The sequence below is a fragment of the Haematobia irritans genome, chromosome 2, assembly GCF_050003625.1.
Source record: "Haematobia irritans isolate KBUSLIRL chromosome 2, ASM5000362v1, whole genome shotgun sequence".
Classification (NCBI taxonomy): Eukaryota; Metazoa; Arthropoda; class Insecta; order Diptera; family Muscidae; genus Haematobia; species Haematobia irritans.
The window spans coordinates 216,732,037-216,755,749 of NC_134398.1; the positions used below are offsets into that span (position 1 = coordinate 216,732,037).

Here is a 23,713-nt window from a genome sequence, read left to right on the forward strand (position 1 = left end):
AAACTAGGGTGGCGCCAATAAAAACTCTTTCCATTCCTCGTTTGGAATTATGTGGTGCTACCTTATTAGCAGAAATGATAGATAGCATAATTCCACAACTGGGCATTGCGTGTTATTCTGTATATTGTTGGACAGATTCAACAATAGTACTGTCGTGGTTATCTAAACCCCCATGTTTTTGGGCCACATTCGTGGCTAATAGAGTATCGAAAATTGTAGAGATTACCAACCCCTGCAATTGGGGACATGTCAGCTCCGAATGCAACCCTGCAGATTTGGCGAGTAGGGGTGTTTATCCTATTGATCTCTTAGATACTAATCTATGGTGGCAGGGGCCAATCTGGCTTAGAGCCCCCATGAATTCATGGCCCATTACTACGGACTATTCGTCGGAGGACCTACAAATAGAACGTAAATCTATAAAAGTCAACTTCGCCTTTTTCGAAAAATTCGAAGATATCCTTAATAGGTTTTCTTCATTCTCCAGGGCACTGAGAGTAATTGCGTATATATATAGATTCTACTATAGTACACATCCGAAGTATCGCTCTAATTTCCGCACTAGTTCAACCGTTTTATCATCTTCCGAAATTTCCATGGCACAAACTAAATTAATTACGACTAGTCAAAAGGCATACTTTCCTAACGAATACTCGTCCTTATCCTTGAAGAGACCAATCCTTAAGTCCAGTCCTTTATTGAACCTCAATCCATTTTGTGATTCCGAAGGGGTATTGCGAATTTGTGGGAGGTTGGCCGCATCCCCATCTTTAACTTACAATGAAAGACATCCGGTTATATTACCTTACAATTGCCAGTTCTCCCGTCTTTTAGTCCGTTTCATACATGAAATTTCGCTTCACGGTGGTAACCAATTAGTCCTTAGACTGATTAGAGTTCAGTTCTGGATACCAAAGGTGAAGAATTTAATAAAATCCACAATAAACAAGTGCAAACCATGTATTTTATATAAACGTAGATGTCAGTCTCAACTTATGGCTGCTCTCCCTCCTGAAAGAGCAGACTTCTCACGTCCATTTTCACATACTGGCCTTGATTTCGCAGGGCCATTTGACATAAAGAACTATGCGGGCAGAGGATGCATCATAACCAAAGGTTATGTGTGTGTATTCGTTTGCTTCGCAACAAAAGCGATACACCTCGAAGCGACGTCAGATCTTTCCACTTCGTCCTTTTTAGCAGCATTTGATAGATTCATATCACGTCGAGGGTGCCCTTTGCATATCCATTCAGATAACGGCACCACGTTTGTGGGTGCCTCAAAAATACTGGCTCGAGAGTTCATCCAATCTTCCAAAAATGCTGTAACTTCTGGTTTTGCGCACCAAAATATATCCTGGCATTTTATTCCGCCTGGGGCACCCCATATGGGGGGCCTCTGGGAAGCTGGAGTAAAAAGCTTCAAACTACATTTCCGAAAAGTTGCAGGAAACTCAAAATATACTTTCGAAGAGTTTCAGACATTGCTATCCAGAATCGAAGCTTGCCTCAACTCTCGTCCTCTGTCGCCTATGTCTCAAGAGCCTTCCGATTTTAATGCACTTACTCCGGGACACTTCCCCATAGGTTCTCCAGTTTTAGCTCCAATCGAACCCAATATTCGGGAAGCCCCTATGTCATTGGTTAATCGATGGCAAAGGGTTAAAGCGATTCATCAGCATTTCTGCACTCGTTGGAAAGATGAGTATCTAAAAGAGCTCCATAAACGAAATAAATGGAAAAGACCAACTGATAATTTAAAGGAAGATATGTTAGTGGTAGTGAGAGAGGAAAATACTCCTCCCAATTCGTGGCGTCTTGGTAGAGTATCAAAGATATATGAGGGCACCGACAGAAGGGTACGGGTCGCCGATATTAAAACTGAAAGAGGAGTAATCACAAGACCAATTGTAAAATTGGTTATCCTACCTACCGAAAGTGATTAGCTGTCTTGCATTTTCAACTTCTCGGAAATTTATACTACACCTACGTCCAATCCTGTACTAAATTAATCAATTTTATAGTTAACCATGCCCAATAAAAGAGAAAAGAAGACAAATGCTCGCAAAATGAATGAGAGAAAGTTATTCACTTGTCGGATATGCAGATTGCCACATGGCCTACGCCGATGCCCACGGTTTAAGGACCTAAATATCAATCAACGAGCGCGAATAGTTAAAAAGTATGGGTACTGTGTGAATTGTCTAGCGCACACTCATTCCGAAGGTGCATGTTTTACCAGAACCGGGTGTAGGATTTGTCATAAGAAGCATCACACCCTTCTCCACTCTCATCCCCGAACTCGGTCTAAAACCCCCACACAAAACTCCAATAGCCCTAGGCCCTCAACATCTAGAGCAGCCTTTAAAGCAAAAAATGAAGATAATAAAAAACCACCTTCAAAATCCCCCTCTTTAAAATCGACACCAGCAGAAAGTACTTCTCTATCTGCCATCCTAAAACAAGATGCAATCACATTACTGCCAACTATTCTTGTTAAAATTCTTACAAAGAAAGGAAAAAGAGTTGTTCGATGCCTGTTGGATACAGGGGCTCGGGCAAGCTGCATATCTTCAAAGGCTGTTGATAATCTCAATCTCACTACCCTCCAGCTTGATGACGAAACTATTTGCCCATTAACTTTGATGTCCGTCCATGATGAAAATGTCCAAATCCAATCAATCCTCAAAATGAACAACCGAATATCCATGTCCAGCCCAAGCGAGCCTATACCTGAGTCCTTGAAGGATAAATTTCATAATATTGTTTTGGCTGATAATGAATTCTTTAAACCAAGTCCAGTCGATATAATCTTTGGTGTCGACCTCTACGCGAAAATCATCAGTGAAGGAATCCTTTGTCGTCCTGGGCTCCCAACCGCTCAAAACACTGTTTTTGGGTGGGCTATATACGGTCTCTTTTCTAAATAAATTAATAACGCACAGAAACAAACACAATACGAAGAAAGAAGAAATTAATAATCCGCACTCTCTGTAAAGTACAAAGAACTCAAATGTAAACTAACATAAATTGAACTTCATTATATTTAGTATAAATTAGATATATTTGCTGAATTTACATTTTGAATTCCTAGAACGTAAGACAGATTTCCTTTTTACATTAACTTGAATTTAAAACTATAAACTTGAACTATCTCACAATTTTTCAACACCTGAAATATTTACATAGAATTCCATTATAGAAATAAGTAGTGATTGGAAGTAAAGGGCGATGTACGATTGTCATTTCGGCTTCATTGCAGCGGCGCTGCAAGGCGGGCGGCATTGTTTATGTCAAACAGTACAAAACTATGTCAGTTAAACATTTTCAATAATTGCCCAAAATTTGAATCCCTAAAATTTAATACCAAAATCTCAATAAAAACCAAGTTTAATGACAAATATTAGTTATCGTCGCTCGTACTAAATAATTATCGAATTTTGACAGTTGTACTGAAATCGTTACTTCCGATATAAGAGTTTTTTTATGCGCTAATTGTTCATCAACCACCGCTGCGGTAAGACTAACAGCTCAAGAAAAATAAATCATAAATTATCCAAAAAATCCTAATTCGTTTCTTGGTTTCTGTTTCATTTTTCCCCCATTTGGTTGTCTGGAGTGATCAATTCTACAATAATATTTTGTTATTGCGATATTGTGGCAACTTGTGGCTCATGTGATGTCTCATTTCTTCTCCAAGTAGACTGCTACCTAAATCCATTCCATCAATTCAGCTTCCATAGAAATAAAATTTTACAAAATTTTCTATATAAATAAAACATTCTATCAAAATAAAATTTTGACAAAATTTTCTATAGAAATAAAATTTTGACAAAATTTTCTATAGAAATAAAGTTTTGAGAAAATTTTCCATTGAAATAAAATTTTGATAAAATTTTCCATTGAAATAAAATTTTGACAAAATTTTTTATAGTAATAAAATTTTGACAAAATTTTTTATAGAAATAAAATTTGACAAACTTTTCGTTAGAAATACAATTTTGACAAAATTTTCTATAGAAATGAAATTTTGCAAATAGGAATTAAATTTTTCAAAATTTTCTATAGAAATAAAATTTCGACAAAATTTTCTACAGAAATAAAATACAATTTAGCAAAATTTTGTCAAAATATTCTTGAGCAATAAAGTTTTGACAAAAATTTCTATAGAAATAAAACTTTGACACAATTTTCTACAGAAATAAAATTTTGACAAAATTTTCTATAGAAATAAAATTTTGACAAAATTTTCTATAGAAATAAAATTTTCACAAATTTTTTTTTATAGAAATAAAATTTAACAAAATTGTTTATAGAAATAAAATTTGACAAACTTTTCGATGGAAATAAAATTTTGACAAAATTTTCTATAGAAATGAAATTGTGACAAAATGTTCTATAGAAATAAAATTTGATAAAATTTTTGATTGAAATAAAATTTTGACAACATTTTTTATAAAAATGAAATTTTGCAAATAGGAATTAAATTTTTCAAAAATTTTCTATAGAAATACAATTTTGCAAAATTTTGTCAAATAATTCTTGAGCAATAAAGTTTTGACAAAATTTTCTATATACAATGTTGACAAAATTTTCAAAAAAAATAAAACTTTGACAAATTTTCTATAGAAATTAAATTGTGACAAAATTTTCTATAGAAATAAAATCTTGACAAAATTTTCTATAGAAATAAAATCTTGACAAAATTTTCTATAGAAATAAAGTTTTGACAAAATTTTCCATTGAAATAAAATTTTGACAAAATTTTCTATAGTAATAAAATTTTGACAATTTTTTTTAATAAAAAAAAAATTGACAAAATTATTGATAGAAATAAAATTTGACAAACTTTTCGATGGAAATAAAATTTTGACAAAATTTTCTATGGAAATGAAATTGTGACAAAATGTTCTATAGAAATAAAATTTGATAGAATTTTCGATAGAAATAAAATTTTGACAATTTTTTTTTTTAAATGAAAATTTGCAAATAGGAATTAAATTTTTCAAAAATTGTCTATAGAAATAAAATTTCGACAAAATTTTCTATAGAAATAAAATTTCGACAAAGTTTTCTATAGAAATAAAACTTTGACAAATTTTCTGTAGACATAAAATTGTGACAACATTTTCTATAAAAATACAATGTTGACAAAATTTTCTATAGAAATAAAACTTTGACAAATTTTCTATAGACATAAAATTGTGACAACATTTTCTATAAAAATATAATGTTGACAAAATGTTCTATAGAAATAAAATTTGATAAACTTTTCGACAGAAATAAAATTTTGACAAAAATTTTTATAAAACTGAAATTTTGCAAAAGTAATCTATAGAAATAAAATGTTGCAAAAATTTTATCAAAATTTTGTATAGAAATACAATTTTTCAAAATTTGGTCAAAATATTGTTGAACAATAACATTTTGACAAAAATTTCGATAAAAGTAAAATTTGGACAAAATTTTCTATAGAAATAAAATTTTCACAAAAAATTTTCAATAGAAATTAAATTTTGCAAAAAATTTCTATAGAAATAAAATTTTGCAAAAATTTCGATAGAAATAAAATTTTCACAAAAAATTTTCTATAGAAATTAAATTTTGCAAAAATTTTTTGTAGAAATAAAATTTTGCAAAAATTTCGATAGAAATAAAATTTGGACAAAATTTTCTATAGATATAAAATTTTGCAAAAATTTTCTATAGTAATAAAATTTTACAAAAAATTTGTTAAAATTTTCTATAGAAATGAAATTGTGCAAAATTTTCTATATAAATGAAATGTTGACAAAACTTTCTATAGAAATAAATAATGGTTTTAAGCTGAAATAAAAAACAACAACAATGCTTAAAGAACAGAACCAACAATAACAAAACAAAACAAATGGAAAAAGAAGAGGAGGCACGCTCAAAATAAACCCAGCCATGTGAATTCAAATCGATGATTTGACAGTGGCATAGGAAAAGAGATATGTTTGTTTCGAATTTATTTCGGCATAAGCCGGCTATCAATGTAAAACCTTTTTTCGGAGGGTTCAAGTGTGGTTTTTGTTGGGTTTAATAAACTGCCTGAATTTATTCTGATAATTGGTTGATAGTTTTGCTGCAAGTAGAGGATGCTGATGAGGAATGTGGTAATTCCGAAACGTGCGTCCATCCAACCATCTTGCAGTCTATTGGGCTTTGCCCAAATAAATTTGACAAACATTCTTTTCCTCTGTTGGTTAAGCTACAATTGTAGTTTAGTCAATGTATGGTTTTAAGCTGAAATAAAAAACAACAGAAATAAAATTTTGGCAAAATTTTCTATGGAAATGATATTGTGACAACATTTTTTATAGAAATAAAATTTTGCAAAATATTCTCTAGAAATTAAATTTTCTATAGAAATAAAATTTTGACAAAATTTTCTATAGAAATAAAGTTTTGACAAAAATTTTTATAATAATAAAATTTTGCAAAAATTTCCTATAAAAATACAATTTTGACCAAATTTTCTATGGAAATAAAATTTTAACAAATACACCCATCAAAAAACAAAAAAATGGGAAGTTCCTCTAAAGGCACAACTTTAGAAGCACTTCTAAAAAAGTTCTCCCAAAGAAATTCTTTATTTTAACTGCACAGGAAGTTCATTTTTTTTATAACTCGTTTTTTCATATTTTTAATGGAAAATTTAGAATTTTTGTTTCCAATTGGTAAAAAAAAAACAGACTGAGAAGTAACAAAATGATACAAATTATTTAAATGACAAGTCCATGACAAGTCCATGTTAAATTCATCACTTCTGCGCCAATTTTGCACCACTTCCCGATCCAAAAAGAACATTTTCACCATTTTTGGACGATGCTTTTTTTCTGGGCTTTAAAGGAATAAAATTTTACAAAAAAATTTTATAGAAATAAAATTTTGACAAAATTTTGTGTGAAAATAAAATTTTGATAAAATTTTCTGTAAAAATAAAATTTTGACAAAATTTTCTGTAGGAGAGAAATTTTTACAAAATTTTCTAATGAAATAAAACTTTGACCAACAACTTGAAAAATGAAAAAAAAACTTTGAAAAATGTAAAGAAATAAAAATCTGATAAAATTTTCTAGAAAAATAAAAAGTTGTTAAACTACAACTTTTTTTAAAATTTTTATGAAAATAGAAATTTTTCAACAACAATTTTAATACAAGTTTTTCATAAAATTAAAAGCTTCTTTTTTAACTAAAATATTGTCAACAGTTTGACATCCTTTGCATAAAAATCTATTTACCGAATCACTACAATATAAGTAGTCACTTCACTATATGTGTTTTTCACATATTGAGCTCAAAAAAAAAAAAAAAATATTCACATGACTGTTGGCTATGAACGAACATCCTGGCAGTTTTGCAAACATTAATTAAGGCCCTTGTATAACACCTACTACCCATTATCAATACTACTACAAAAAAAAACAAACTGATGATTGCAAATAGTGCCAGGATAATAGCTAGAGTAGGTGTTATAGTTTAAACTTTGTATAGTGTTAGTATGTTTGTGTCCTCCCCGTCATATTTGCCATGGTCTCTTATCGTCGCTGGGTCCTTTTCAAATAGACTCCCTCCAATTTTTTGTTGGCACTCAATGTGGTGTGCAATTTTTGGTTAAATAAAAAAAAAACATTTAAGTGGCCGTTTTTCATTTATGATTTGTGTGTGTTTGCTTTGTCTTTGCAGGTTGCAAATTTGTCCGGACCTTGTGCTTGGAAGGTAGTGAAGTGTGCTTCGATGGTAAGTTGAATTTATTGTTATGTTGATATGTCGATATTCTAAAATTCTGAAATGGAAGGGTTTGGGTTCATGGCCACTGTAAATAAAAGTAAATTAATTCAAAAATGCCAAATAAGGAAATAATACACAATATACACTGAATAATAATACACAATAAAACTAAAAAAAAATATATATTGTGAAACGAATAAAAATATTTTTCGTGGGTGACCATGATCTTGATTATATCGTTGAGTGGCAGAATTTCCAAATTCTCCGCCATAGTCAGTAGATCTCTCAGAGTCTGGAAATCCTTCCTTCCGACATAGCAAAAGTACTCCTTCAAATCATTTCGGAATATTCGTTCAACCTTCTGTTGCTCGTTGTAGGTCGATTGCTTCATTAGTTATTTCATATTCAGGTTATAGTTTCTAAAATACTCTCTAGGTTTTTGACGTCTTCTACGGATTTTATCTTCTTAAACTGTAAAAAGTCTTCTCGAAAATTCGTCCATCTGCTCCATGTGCGATTATTATTACTGTACCAGACTAGTGATCTACCCCGTATTACTTCAGTCATTATTTTTGGTAAAACATCGAGGTCCACGCCCAGTGCACTAAGTATGAAGAACTATAAACAGGCAAATCTTATGTATCGATAGCCATGAGTTGCGTTCAAAGATCTACTATCAACGATCACTCATAATGTCCATATAATTATGGAGCAATATTCATCTTTCTTTTTTTATTTGAACAAACGGACGAACGGACCGATGGAGAAACGGATAAACGGAAGGACTTGGCAATATCGACTGAGATTTTCAGCACAAGCAAGAATGTATTTATACTTTATGAGGTCTCAGATTGATATTTCCATGCCTTACTAACATCACCATCCTATTATGATGGATAAAATAATTAAAATCTCTCTAAAATGGGAATAGAGGCGGCCGCACTTGTAAGATAACAGTTTATCCGATAGCAACTGGACCACCGAAGAACAGAAAATTATGTTCCCCCCCTATCCATATACATTGTAGCTACCCTACGCCTCGCCTTAAATATTCTCATTGATTCCACAAGTTGTAGTTGAAAAATGTCATGGATGAACTCTATTAGACCTTCAAAAACAAGATTACCTTGTTGTTGGCTTCAGTATTCTCATGGACTCTTTATGTACGATGCGGCTTACTCCAGACACTCTTCTATCACCTCTCTAAGATGGGAATAGAGAGGTGATAGAATTTAGAACTGCGGTACTGATACTCATGCCAGCTACTTTTCTACCACCTCTCTAAGATGGGAATAGAGGCTATCAGCAGAACTTAGAACTCGTCTGGTACTGATTGCAACAAACAATAAATGAAACCTCTCTAAAATGGGAAGAAAGGCGGCCGCACTTCAGATTCAGACCATAATTTACCCCATAGATGCAGAGCTACCAAAGAAGGTTATGTTCCCTCTCTAGTCTATTTGACCTTCAAAATTTCCTTGTAACTGTTCATGACCTGGGCTTCAGAAGCCTCATGGATTCTCATGAGGCATGTCCAATATGATCTCTGCTTTAGAAGTCTTTTTAGTGGTGACGCTATAGACCAGAACTTTTTTATCCCACTATGTGACATCTATCTTCGAACCCTCTATTAATGATCCCACTCACGCCAGCCACTTTTATATCACCTCTCAAAAATGGGAATAGAGGCTATCAGCAGAACTTAGAACTCGTCCGGTACTGATTGTGGCTGTTCACCTCCCTAAAATGGGAATAAAGGCAGCCGCACTTCAGATTCAGATCATAGTTTACCCCATAGCTGCAGAGCAACCGAAGAAGGTTATGTTCCCTCTCTAGTCTATTTGATCTTCAAAATCAAGATTTCCTTGTAGCTGTTCATGACCTGGGCTTCAGTATGGATTCTCTTCAGGCTCTTCTCTCATGGATTCTCTTCAGACATGTCCAATGTGATGTCATGATATTAATTATACAGTTCACGCCAGCCACTTTTCTACCACTTCTCTAAGATGGGAATAGAGGCTATCAGCAGAACTTAGAACTCGTCTGGTACTGATTGCAACAAACAGGATTATCTTTGTGGCTGTTCACCGCCTTGGTTTCGATATGCAATTCAGACATATTCTCATTTTTCCATCGTAGACTGGGTAAGGTAATAAATAAAACCTCTCTAAAATAGGAATAAAGGCGGTCGCACTTCAGATTCAGGTCATAGTTTACCCCATAGCTGCAGAGCTACCGAAGAAGGTTATGTTCCCTCTCTAGTCTATTTGATCTTCAAAATCAAGATTTCCTTGTAGCTGTTCATGACCTGGGCTTCAGTATCCTCATGGATTCTCTTCAGGCATGTCCAATGTGATGTCTCTATTAATTATACAGCTCACGCCAGCCACTTTTCTATCACCTCTCTAAAATGGGAATAGAGGCTATCAGCAGAACTTAGAACTCGTCTGGTACTGATTGCAACAAACAGGATTATCTTTGTGGCTGTTCACCGCCTTGGTTTCGATATGCACTTCAGACATGTTAGCATTTTTCCATCTTAGACTGGGTAAGGTACTAAATGAATCCTCTCTAAAATGTGAATAAAGGCGGCGCCCTTAAGATTCAGATCATTGTTTACCCCATAGCTCCAGAGCTACCGAAGAGGGAAACGTTCCATCTCTACTCTATTTGATCTTCAAAAACAATATCATCATGTAGCTGTCCATGGCATCGGCTTTGGATTCCATGGGGAATCTGCTTTAGGAGTTGTTTAGTGGTGGCAATATAGACAAGAACTAGTTCAAAAGTTGTAGACTTTTTATTTATCGCACACTGTGACCCTCTATTAATGATCCCACTCATGCCAGCCACTTTTCTATCACCACTCTAAAATGGAAATAGAGGCGGTCGTTAGATCTTATTTTAGACAACAGCAAGCTGGTCGATCAATAAAAGTTATGCTAGTCCGTTACACTATCTGGTTCTCGCCTTCATTTCAGTATGATTAATTGGTAGAATAATCAAAACCGGTGGATCGGTTTACCTTTTTGTACGGATTATCGGTTTTCGTTCCTTTTCCATTGGGCCGCCTTTTGCGGTTTTATGACTTTTGAGAAACATCGGTTGTCATACCGGTTACAATCCATCGGTTTAGGAAAATAATCCATTTGTTTGAAAACCAAGAAAACTCCACTTTCAAAAAAACCCTATTATTTCTTAGCACTCTAGTAATGATGGATATAAAAACACAGTCATTCTCTATGATGAGGAAAATCTTTGCGCCTATGGAAATCTTGCTTTTTTTTTGCTCACTGTTTATTCCAAAATTAAAATAATCCTTTGCAGTGTGCATAAGCTTAACGAAAATGTTGTTTTTATAATCCTGACAAAAATGTAAACAGCTTTGACCTAAACCTTTAAATTATGACCTCTTGTTGAAAACAGTTCTGTTGAGGGTGGCTTTAGAATATGCTTTCGCATAAACGTGGTCACAATAAAAAGTCACATTATCAGCGATATGCAAATGACTTCTACGTCTTTATGGACAGGATAAACCGAAAAAATTGAGACAACCAACCAGCAAGCGGCCCAAAGGCACTGCCTTCCAACTCAATGCCATAATCTGGAAAAGATTTGTAAAATTTGGTCGTAGCCCAGTTGAAAAAGTTGAGATAAATGAAATTAATAAGGCTGCCAAATATTGTCAGAGGAAGGAAGGATGAAACCAGACAAGAGTTCAAATAGCCTTTGGTGCTGCCAGCAACGTCCGTCCGCTGGTCATGCCAAAACAAATTTTTCATTTAGCACTTATTTAAGGACACTTCATGCCCATTCATTCATTTTAGTCACACAAGTGAATTATTACGATTATCACAACAATTATGGTCATAATCGTTGCAATTATTAATTCTTTTTGTATTACATTTTCTCTTCTGTTTTCTTTTGTTTCCATTTGATGCTGAATAACCCATTAACTAAATAACTCTTTCGTCCGGATGATGATGATGATTTTGAATGGATGACAGACAACATCTTTGGAAAGTGCATACCAACCACTGGCGTCGATGTGGAGGATATTGAAAAGTAAGTAGAAATTTTATCATTGGATTATGAAAATTGTTTAATGTCGTTCTCACTTAGGATATGAGCCAATACTGGAGCACATGTTCATACTATTTCATTTCCTTCATTTCAGAACCCCTCTCACGGAGGACCAATCGCGCCTACTCGCCACTATGCTCGAGGAATTGCAGGGGGCCGGGTTAGGCTGGGATCATCCATATGTACAATGTCGCATACAAGGATCTCTCTATTCGATGCAAAAACAACTACAGCTTCCTCCCAATCTCTGTGCAAATTTAGCTCCAATGCCCACGGATTTCGAACCAGCCGATGCAATGGCTTTTGTACGATTTATACCACCGGAAGATGATTATGCAGCCAATAGGCTATTCTATCCACCTCTTAAGAAATTCAATTCACCACCTAAATCGAATGGCATTAATGCAATATTTCAACAACTTCAAATGCAAGACCGGCAACAGCGTAGAGATCCATTGGAATTGACACAATTGGGTGAATTTGATCGTCATCGCGAATCTCAGATGAATCCTTCAAGTGTTATTGATGTATTTGTGGAAAACGAAAGGGCACGCATCGAAAAGGAACAATTGGAAAAGGAAGCCCAATTGGAGGCAGAGCGTAAAGAGGCTTTATTAAATCGTTTGGAATTATATCAAATGTTGGCTGCTTCCGAACCCGATCCTCAGCCCTATGAAAGGCCTCAGGAAAGGGTAATGGATCAATTGGAAACAGTTCCAATGCCGCCTCAAACATTACCCATTTATGTACCCGAAGAGTCCAACGATTCCAACGAATTGTATTTCCCCGAAAACTATGGTCCTTGGAAGCGTACAAGTGCCCGTAAAGGAGTCGCCCCTGAAAAGCCCACCAAAGAGAAATCTTTCTTCCGTGAATTGGCCCAGGAAAAGGGACTTGAGCAACAGCCTGCTATCTATAGCCATATAGAAGCTTCTCAGCCCCTGGAAGTCGAAGAACTATCCGCTTATAAAAGAAGACCAAAATTGGATAGTACCGACACAAATGAAGTTCGCCTAGATATTGAAGAAAGTCTATTTCGCAATTCGCTAACTCCCCTCGAAGAGGAAGCTATGCTCTCATCTAATATTCATCCACATCGTCATAAACAACATCGTCCCGAAAAAGTATTCACCGAAGGTGGTCTTATTACTATGAACGATCAGCCCGTTTATGATGCCGTTTACGACAAGGAACAACGTAAGGAGAAGGCTCGAGAATTATTGGCAAATATGTTGGGTTTTACACGACACGAACGTTTGGATGTGAAGAAGCCGGGACCCATGCTTGGTCCACCACCGTCTGTCAAAGAGGATTTGGTGAAAAAATTAAATAATTCCGATACTAAGGAACAATTGCCGGCTCACATCAAGGGCAGTAATGAGGCCAGCAAAAAGAAGAAAGTCGTTAAAAACCACTCGGATGAGGATCATGCGCCGCATACTGTCGACACTGAGTATGCGCATGTGTTTGTTAAAAACCCGTAAGTATTAATTGGCTATAGAGAGAGAAGAAGATGTGAGATGGTCGGAAGCTGGGGATGCAAAGAGGGAGAGTTAATCGAGGGAAGTTGCGTGTGCTAAGCACGAATTTTAGGACAAATAAAGGGAACTTATTTCATGGGTTTGTTGTCACGTTTGTGACTCAGTCGACTGACATTAAGTTTCAGGCGTACTTCCGCCGTTGAGTAATGGTCAGCGTTGCGGATATCCTCGATTATGTTGCATTGAAAAAATCGGATGGGTCAGTAAGGTTCCACACTTCGGACATTCCTATTGTTTTGCTGGATGCGGATACATAGGGATGCCAAGTTGTAGCTAGCACATTACCTGTTTCGCAAATTTTTTTTCGCTCATAGACTGTGGTTTTCTACTCTGTAAAATACGGGACTGGTGGGAAGAGAAAGTTTTCTAAGAGGAAGAGGAAGTTTTCTAAATTCGCGATCCTTCTGAGGTCGATCTTGTTGGCCTACTAAAGCTGATAAGCCTTGAATGTTCGACCCTACATCCGGAGACTTCGAGTGGCAACCATTAACAATCCACAGAGCAGTATTTGGGTTTCGGTACTATTGGTAGCCTCGTAATGGATGAGGTGATGGTCAATAGACGCATAGATCCTTTCCTCAAAGTATCTTCAGCTAATGCCTTCATGGTCCCGATTCAGGATGGCTGATTCCACAACCATTGCCAATCCGTAGAGGAGTATTTCGCAACCCTTGGAGATTAATTTATTGGGTATCGCTAGTATTTGGAGTCCAATCCGTGGCCTAGTAATCGATTAGGTGATGGTTAATGGACTTGGAGATCTTTTGGATAATTTTCTTCTCTTTCGTCAATGTACTACCAGTTAATGCCTTCCAGTCCCGAGACTTGGAGTGATCTGCAAAACAGGATTATCTCCGCTTGGAGATTCGTCTATTGGGTATCGCTAGTACTGGAAGTCAAAGCGGGGTACTCGTAATCAATGCGAAGATGGTCAATGGATCTTTTGTATCATCTTCTTATGTTTCCTCCAAGTGCTCTCAGCTAAAGTTTTCATGACCCCCATTTTGGACGGTTGAGTCTACTTCAAGCACTTGGAGGGTCAACCATTGATAATCTTTAGAGGTGTTCTATTGTGTAACACCACTACTGGGAGTCCAAACTGTGACCTCGATGAGGGGATGGTTAATGGACTGGGAGATCTTTTGTGTCATCTTCTTCTCTTTCCTCAATGTAGTTAGTGCCTTCAGGTCCCAATTTCTGAATAGTTGACTCTACTGCCCGAGACTAGGAGTGACAACCATTAGCAATCTGCAGAGCAGTATTTCGCATCGCTTGGAAATTACTCCATTGGATATCGCTAATACTGGAAGTCTAAGTGGAACCCTTTAATAGATGAGCGGATGGTCAATGGATATTTTGTATCATCTTCTTATCTTTCCTCCAAGTGCTCTCACCTAAAGCCTTCAGGACCCAGATTCTAAACGGTTGACTCTACTAGAGCAATTTTTTGCACCGCTTGGAGATTCATGAATTGGGTAATGTCACTACTGGGAGTCCAAACTGTGGCCTCTTCTCATCCTTCCTTCAGGTACTACCAGTTAAAGACTTCCGTTTCTCCGTTTTTCTGTGCCCACCTCCTTGAGGAACGTCTTGTTTGTTCCTTTGGGGGCGAATATGCTTTGCTTACGAAATTCCATACAGGATAGCATATTGACTATGTAATTAATCAGCTGTCCCAAAAGCTGACCCCACTTCCAAAGACTTGGCGTCTCAACCATTCGTAATCTTCATCCTAGTATTATGCAGAACTAGGAGATTATTTTATTGGGTATCTCTATAACTGGGAGTGCAATCTGGGCCCCTAATTGCTCGAAGGATGGTCTAAGGACTTGTAGATGTTTTGTATCATCTTCTGGTCTTTCCTCAAAGTCCTAGCTGATGCCTTCAGGACCCTAACTCTGCTGCAAACTTCCGACTTGCTTATTAAAACAAAAGATTTATACAAGTCCAAGGTTACAAGATTATAACGTTTATATGACTGTTCTTTCCTCCATGATTGTGGTTGTGCTCCAGCCCGAGCGGAAACCATCTTAAACGTTCCTCTTCGTGGACCAGACAATAGGTTAGGTTAGGTGGCAGTTCGATGTATCAGGCTCACTTAGACTATTCAGTCCATTGTGATACCACATTTGGTGAACTTCTCTCTTATCACTGAGTGCTGCCCGATTCCATACTAAGCTCAATGACAAGGGACCTCCTTTTTATAGCCGTGTCCGAACGGCGTTCCACATTGCAGTGAAACCACTTAGAGAAGCTTTGAAACCCTCAGAAATGTCACCAGCATTACTGAGGTGGGATAATCCACCGCTGAAAAACTTTTTGGTGTTCGGTCGAAGGCGGGCACGCTAACCATTGCACCACGCTGGCTCCCGACCAGACAATAATATCCAGAATCTTTCTTGTTGGGAATTAAAGAGTAACTGGCTGATACCAGTCTCCCTATTACGTCTGGCTTCATGGTTTCAACGCCGGAGCAACTGTTCCTATTCTCAAGATATTCGATTTTTGAAGTGTGCTGAGGGATATATTGATCCTATGGGCCAGGAATCCACCTTAAATGCTTTGACATTTCGTCATGTCTGGGACCCCTGAAGGAAGGTCTTACCTTCGCCTTCTGCTTGCACGATCTATTGCCTGCACGTTCCCCTTGAATTATCGGCAGTTGTGTAGGAGTTCGCAGCAAAAAGATGCGAAATTATAAATCCTCGACTGTTACCGCTTGGATCTAAGATCAAACCGTTCTTCTCTCATGAGGGGGCTTTGAAGTCTTCTAATGATTCAAATAGTGACATTGTATCGGAACTATCCCAGCACAATTCGGTAACATCTGTCGCCTCGACGATTAACTGTTTTTGAATGTAAGAGAACGCTTAATGTTTTGTCTATCAAAAAACAAAAACGATCTGAAAATAAATCTCGTGATTTTGTATCTCTAAGGAATAACCCTACCTAATTTAAGAACACGGGCAGAAGTGGCACATCCAGGAGGTTTTTAAGGATTAATAGGCAGTTTATTTTAAAACTAATGAGTAAGAGCGCGACAATGGAGTTTTTTTTTTTGGAGTTGAAGTAGCAATTGTTTCTCAATGAAGCGGAAGTCTGTGTACTCGTACTCCGCACAGGTGGAGCCATGTGATAGATGGCTAAGATCGATGACCAGAAAACAGTTTTAATTACCTTAAAAACTAACGAAACTTTTCCTCTCACTATTCTTTTTCAGTATCGACAGTTGGAATGATGGCGTACGTATCGTTAACGAGTTGGCTAATATTTTACATATGCAAGGATACTTTACTTATTTAACGTGAGTATACAGACGGTGTCCTAGTCCAAATTATATAACATTATCGCCCCATCGATTTTTCATTCCATTTAGCGTTCTACCACATGAAGTCTCATTCCGGGTTGACTCAAATAACCCCGAACGTAAGAATGCCATTGATATAGCACGAGCGATCAATGAAAATCGTGGTGTCAAGAATAATATTCTACGGCGTCTGGGAGTTACGGTATTGCGTGCTGGAGTCGGTGATAAAATCAAACGTGATGATGATGGTGGTGTCTCGGCAGCACGCATTGAATTGGCCGATCAAGGACCTGATGTCACACACATTATGGTCTATATGTTTGCTGGTGCTGGTGCGGCGGCCATTATTGTCATATTCGTAACATTGATTCTGATCAAAAGGCACGACAAGAAACGTGACAAACTGGGTGGCATACAATCGGGAATAGCTGGGACAGAGAGCTGTTCCAAAGACTATCAGGATCTATGTAGAGCTCGTATGGCTGGCAAGGGTAGTAGTACTGTTGAACCAGTAGCCAGTGGACGTATAACATCGCTAAGCAAGGATAACGAAAGGCCACCATCATCAAGATCCAGTACATCGTCTTGGAGTGAGGAACCGGCTTTAACGAATATGGATATCTCAACGGGTCACATGGTTTTGGTAAGAATCAATCTGAAAGGCATTTCAAAAAAAACTTCATTTTAATTCTAATTTTTTGTTTCTTGTCCATTTTAGTCTTATATGGAAGACCATTTGAGGAACAAGGGTCGCCTACAACGGGAATGGGAAGCCTTATGCCGCTATGAGGCTGAACCCAGCGCCCGTGATGCTGCTTTGCAGCCTCAATGTGCCAATTTAAATAGACCCGGAGCTCCATTGCCCTATGACCATTCTCGAGTTGTTCTCAATCATTTGGCAAATGCCGAAGGATTGGATTATGTCAATGCTTCAACAATTGTAAGTGTGCGATGTTCTCTATTCCAAAATGTTCGATATCTGACATTGATTTCACTTTCAGACTGATCATGATCCACGTGCCCCTGCTTATGTGGCCGCCCAAGGTCCTATACCAGCAACATTGGCTCATTTCTGGCAAATGATTTGGGAACAAGGTGCTGTAGTTATTGTGGCCTTATGTCGCTTACAAGAGAATGGTGAAATTGCTTGTGCTCGCTATTGGCCTGAAGAGGGCGCTGAAGTCTATCACATTTATGAGGTAGGTGCGGGTATAAAAATACCAAGTGAAGAGCTGAATTTTTCTCTTTATTTTCATGCAGGTCCATTTGGTTAGTGAACACATATGGTGTGATGACTATCTAGTTCGATCGTTTTATCTGAAGAATTTAAGGACCAGTGAGACAAGAACTGTTACTCAATTCCATTTCCTTTCATGGCCGCAAGGTGGTGTACCACCACAAGCTAAAGCTTTATTGGATTTCCGAAGGTAAACAACGAAATAAATAAAAATAATAAAAATACGTTAGAAAACATAAAATGAAATTAGAGCATTGAAATAAAAATAAAAGTTTAAATTTAATTTATAATTAAATTTAAATATTTAAATTTAAATTTAATTTTTAATTAATTTTAATTTTTAAATAAAATTAAAAATTAATTTTTAAATCAAAATTTAAGGGAAAATTTAAATAAAATTAAAATTAAATTAAAAACTAAATTAAAAATGAAAGTTAAATGAATAAATAAAGCTAAAGCTGTATTGGATTTCCGACGGTAAATGAAGAAATAAATAAAACTACGTTAGAAAAATTAAAATGAAATTTGACTATTGAAATTAAAAAAAAAAATTAAATTTAAAATTACAATTTAATTTTTAATTAATTTTAATTTTTAAATTAAATTAAAAATTAATTTTAAAATCAAAATTTAAAGGATTAAATTAAAAATTAAAATTACTATTAAAATTCAAATTTAAATAAAACTAAAATGAAATGAAATTAAAAACTAAAATTAAAAATGAAATAAAAATTTAAATTAATAAATAAAGCTAAAGCTTTATTGGATTTCCGAAGGAAAATGAAGAAATAAATAAAAATACGTTAGAAAAATTAAAATGAAATTTGAATATTGAAATAAAAATACAATAAAATTTAAAATTACAATTACAATTTAATTTTTAATTAATTTTAAAATTAAATTAAAAATTAATTTTAAAATCAAATTTTAAATTATTAAAATTACAATTCAAATTCAAATTAAATTAAAAACTACAATTGAAATTAAAATTTAAATTAATAAATAAAGCTAAAGCTTTATTAGATTTCCGAAGGTAAATGAAGAAATAAATGACAATAATAAAAAAATGAGTAAAGTAGATAGTCGGGCGGGACCGACTATATCATACCCTAAACCACCCCTACTGAATTAGTAAACATAAGCATTTGTGGGGTATCATTGGTATATGTTTTGGAGATTTCCATATTTAAGAACATAAAGGGGGTATATGTTTATGGGAGTCTTGTCACAATCTGAGCAGAAATGTCTGATATTAGGAGCTATAGTTTGCACCTAAAGAGTTAGTATGCCACTAATATTGAGTCCATTATTAAAAAATTGGGCAATATTATTATGTAAGAGCTACATGTAAGTCTAAATACGATCAGTTAGTACATCAAAATTTCAAATTTGAATAATATTGGTTAATAAATAAGGGTATTATGGCCAAATATGCCCAAATCGAGTGATGGATGTATATGGGACCTATATCTAAATCTGAACCAATTTGTATAAAATTTTGCAGGTATGATTGATACCACAGAAGGTTACCTTGTGTAAAATTTGAGTACGATCAATTAATAAATGAGGCCCGTATGGTCGAAAATAAGGTTATTAGGGGTAATTTTTTCAAAATCGGGCGATACATATATATGGGAGCTATATCTAAATCTGAACCGATTTCGATGAAATTTTGCACATACAGTTGGTGCTATAGAAGATTACATTTAGCCAACTTTGGGTGCGATCGGTTGATAAATAAGGGTTTTATGGCCAAATTTGGCAAAATCGGGCGATACATATATATGGGAGCTATATCTAAATCTAAATCTGAATCGATTTCGATGATTTTTAGCACATATTGTTAGTACCATAATATATTAGAGTAAGCCAAGTTTGAGTAAGATCGCTTAATAAATAAAGTTTTTGTGGCCAAATTTGGGAAAATCGGGCGATACATATATATATGGGAGCTATATGTTACTCTGAACCGATTTCGATGAAATTTTGCAGATTTAAAGGGTGATGAAAAATTTTACTATGTGCAAATTTGATTACGATCGGTTTGTAAAAACGCGCAACGTGACTCCATTTGTCGAAATCGGGCGATACATATATATGGGAGCTATATCTAAATTTGATCCGATTTCCTCTACATTCAATAGCGTTCGTCCTCCTGTACGAATTGGTCGTAGCAGGAATCGAACCCATGACCTTGTGTATGCAAGGCGGGCATGCTAACCATTGCACCACGGTGGCTCCGGTTAATAATTGCGACCGGAATCCTGTGAACAACAAATACATGGACAGACAGACGGACGGACACCAAGCGCTAGGTCGACTCAGGAGGTGATTCCGAGTCGATCGGTATAACTTTTATGGGGTCTAAAATCAATATTTCTGGTAGGCACATTTTTTGGCCGATCAAAGTTATTATACCCTGACCACTATGTGATTTAGGGTATAAATACGTTTAAATTAAATTAAAAAATAATTCTAAAATTCAAAATTAAAATGATTAAAATTAAAATTAAATTTAAAATTAAAATTTAAATAAAATTAAATCAAAAACTAAAATTAAAAATGAAATTTAAATTTAAATTAAAACTCAAATGTAATTTTAAATTTAATTTGATTATAAATTAAATTTGAATTAAATTTAAAATTAAATCAAAATCAAATGTTTAAAATTAAAATTAAAATTAAATTAAAATCAAAATTAAATTACATATTAGGTTAGGTTATGTGACAGCCCGAAGTATCAGGCTCATTTAGACTATTCAGTACATTGTGATACCACAGTGGTGAACTTCTCTCTTATCACTGAGTGCTGCCCGATTCCATGTTAAGCTAAATGACAAGGGACCTTCTTTTTATAGCAGAGTCCGAACGGCGTTCCACATTCCAGTGAAACCATTTAGAGAAGCTTTGAAACCCTCAGAAATGTCACCAGAATTACTGAGGTGCGATAATCCACCTCTGAAAAACTTTTTGGTGTTTGGTCGTAGCAGGAATCGAACCCACGACCTTGTGTATGCAAGGCGGGCATGCTAACCATTGCACCACGGTGGCTCCGGTTAATAATTGCGACCGGAATCCTGTGAACAACAAATACATGGACAGACAGACGGACGGACACCAAGCGCTAGATCGACTCAGACGGACGGACACCAAGCGCTAGATGATTCTGAGTCGATCGGTATATATGTTATGGGGTCTAAATCAATATTTCTGGTAGGCACATTTTTTGGCCGATCAAAGTTATTATACCCTGACCACTATGTGGTTTAGGGTATAAATACGTTTTAAATAAATTAAAAAATAATTCTAAAATTCAAAATTAAAATTAAAAAAATTAAAATTAAATTTACAATTAAATTTAAAATTAAATTTAAAATTAAATTTACAATTAAATTTAAAATTAAATTTAAAATTAAATTTAAAATTAAAATAAAATTAAATCAAAAACTAAAATTAAAAATGAAATTAAAATTTAAATTTAAATATAAATTAAAACTGAAATGTAATTTTAAATTTAATTTGATTATAAATTAAATTTGAATTAAATTTAAAATTAAATCAAAATTAAATGTTTAAAATTAAAATCAAAATTAAGTGTTTAAAATTAAAATCAAAATAAAGTTATATATAAAATATTAATATAAATTTAAATTTTCAATTAAAATCAATATTAAAATTAAGATTACAATTAAAATCAAAATTTAAATTTAAATTAAAAAAAAATTATTTAAATTTAAGTTAAAATTAAATTCAATTTAAAATTAAAATTAAATCAAAATTTAAATTAAAATTTCAAAGATATTCCCTGACCAATATGTGGTTTAGGGTATAAATGCGTTTAAATTAAATTAAAAATTAATACTAAAATTCAAAATTAAAATGATTAAAATTAAAATTAAATTCAAATTAAATTTAAAATTAAAATTAAAATTAAAATTAAATTTAAAATTTAAATAAAATTAAATCAAAAACTAAAATTAAAAATGAAATTAAAATTTAAATTAAAACTGAAATGTAATTTTAAATTTAATTTGATTATAAATTAAATTTGAATTAAATTTAAAATTAAATCAAAATTAAATGTTTAAAATTAAAATTACATTAAAATCAAAATAAAATTACATATATATTTTAATATAGATTTAAATTTTCAATTAAAATCAATATTAAAATTAAGATTACAACTAAAATTAAAATTTAAATTTAAATTAAAAAAAATATTTAAATTTAAAATTAAATTAAATTTAAAATTAAATCGAAATTAAAATTAAAATTTAATTTAAATTAAATTTAAATTTGCAGTTAAATTAAAATTAAGATTAAAATCAAAATTTAAATTTAAATAAAAAAATTATTTAAATTTAAATTTAATTTAAATTAAATTTAAATTTGCAGTTAAATTAAAATTAAGATTAAAATCAAAATTTAAATTAAAAAAATAAATTTAAATTAAAATTAAAATCAAAATTTAAATTTAAGTTTAAATTAATATTAAAATTAAAACTAAAATAAATTAAATTTAAAATTTAAATTTAAATATAATTAAACAAAAATTGATTTTTATATCCTTTTTACATTTCCAGAAAAGTAAACAAATCCTACCGTGGCCGCTCGTGTCCCATAGTCGTGCATGGCAGTGGTGGTGCAGGACGTACTGGGGCATATATTCTTCTGGATTTGGTATTGGGTCGTATGAATAAAGGAGCACGAGAAATCGATATAGCAGCTACTCTGGAACATTTAAGAGATCAACGAGCTGGTCTAGTGGCAACAAGGCAGCAATTCGAATTTGTCCTTATGGCTGTGGCAGAAGAGGTACATGCCATTCTGAAAGCATTGCCAGCCAATCAATCGAATGAGAAAAAGGATTTGGATTCACGGGAGACCGGTGTACTAAAGGAAGAAGAAGAGGGAGCCGTGACATCATCAAGCAGTAAGGATAAGGATCAGGAAAAGGACAAAAGTACGGGGGAAAATACTAAGGAAAAAGAAACAAAGCAAACGCCAGCAAAATCAGGAGCGACAGCTAAGACATCATCCAAATCAGGAGATGCAAATAATCGAAAGAAATAAATGAAAGGGGGTAAAGAATTAATTTCGTTTATTTAGAAACTGGAAAGAATGGAAGGTTCGAAACAGGCAAACCAGGAATGTTTGAAAGCAAAGGATTTTTCTCTTTTTTGTTTCTTTTGATTTATTTTAAGGATTTTCTTTTTGGCGTGTTAATACTATGGAATTTCATGGCAATCTTTGTTTGACTTTTACTAAAATACCAGCCCTTAGCTAAATTTCAAAATGGTGTTGCCAATTCCATAAATGATTAACCGTTAAGGAAAATTTTACCTACATAAAAATAAATAAATATAAGTGTTGGTAGTAAGTAAGTCTATTTACACTTTATAAAACAAAAAAACAGAAAAATATATTATATACACATTACACATACCAAAAAAAAAAAAAAAATAAACAAATCAATTGTCTATATACAAATTTAAAATACCAAAAAGAAAAAATCACAATTAACGGCAACATACATTCAAATGTAGACGAAAATTAATTCTTATTATATTTTATTTAATTATTATTGAAACATAAATAAGTGTACTAAAAATGTATAGATGTCTATTGAAAACTATCTTTACAACCATATTGCAATATACATCAATATTCAAGAAGAAAAACTAAAAAAAAATTGTCAAAAACACATTGGCATTTCTAATAAAATTGCAGAATCGACCGTAACACACAAATTAAAAAAAAAAACAAATTTGCTAATTTTCCTATAATACA

The 23,713-nt window shown here is 33.7% G+C and overlaps 1 protein-coding gene across 2 annotated transcripts in view; it reads left to right on the forward strand.

Moving 5' to 3' along the window:
* IA-2 (tyrosine phosphatase IA-2) overlaps positions 1-23,344 on the forward strand; it is a 317,964-nt gene extending 294,620 nt beyond the window's left edge. For both annotated transcript variants that reach the window (XM_075297408.1, XM_075297407.1), the window contains 9 exons: positions 7,711-7,764; positions 11,763-11,820; positions 11,933-13,318; positions 16,600-16,683; positions 16,756-17,329; positions 17,405-17,626; positions 17,688-17,885; positions 17,947-18,113; positions 22,507-23,344. In XM_075297408.1, coding sequence (XP_075153523.1) covers positions 7,711-7,764; positions 11,763-11,820; positions 11,933-13,318; positions 16,600-16,683; positions 16,756-17,329; positions 17,405-17,626; positions 17,688-17,885; positions 17,947-18,113; positions 22,507-22,996 — 3,233 coding nt within the window. In that variant the 3' untranslated portion in view covers positions 22,997-23,344. The remainder of the gene's footprint in view (positions 1-7,710; positions 7,765-11,762; positions 11,821-11,932; positions 13,319-16,599; positions 16,684-16,755; positions 17,330-17,404; positions 17,627-17,687; positions 17,886-17,946; positions 18,114-22,506) is intronic.
* Positions 23,345-23,713: the final 369 nt, after the last annotated feature.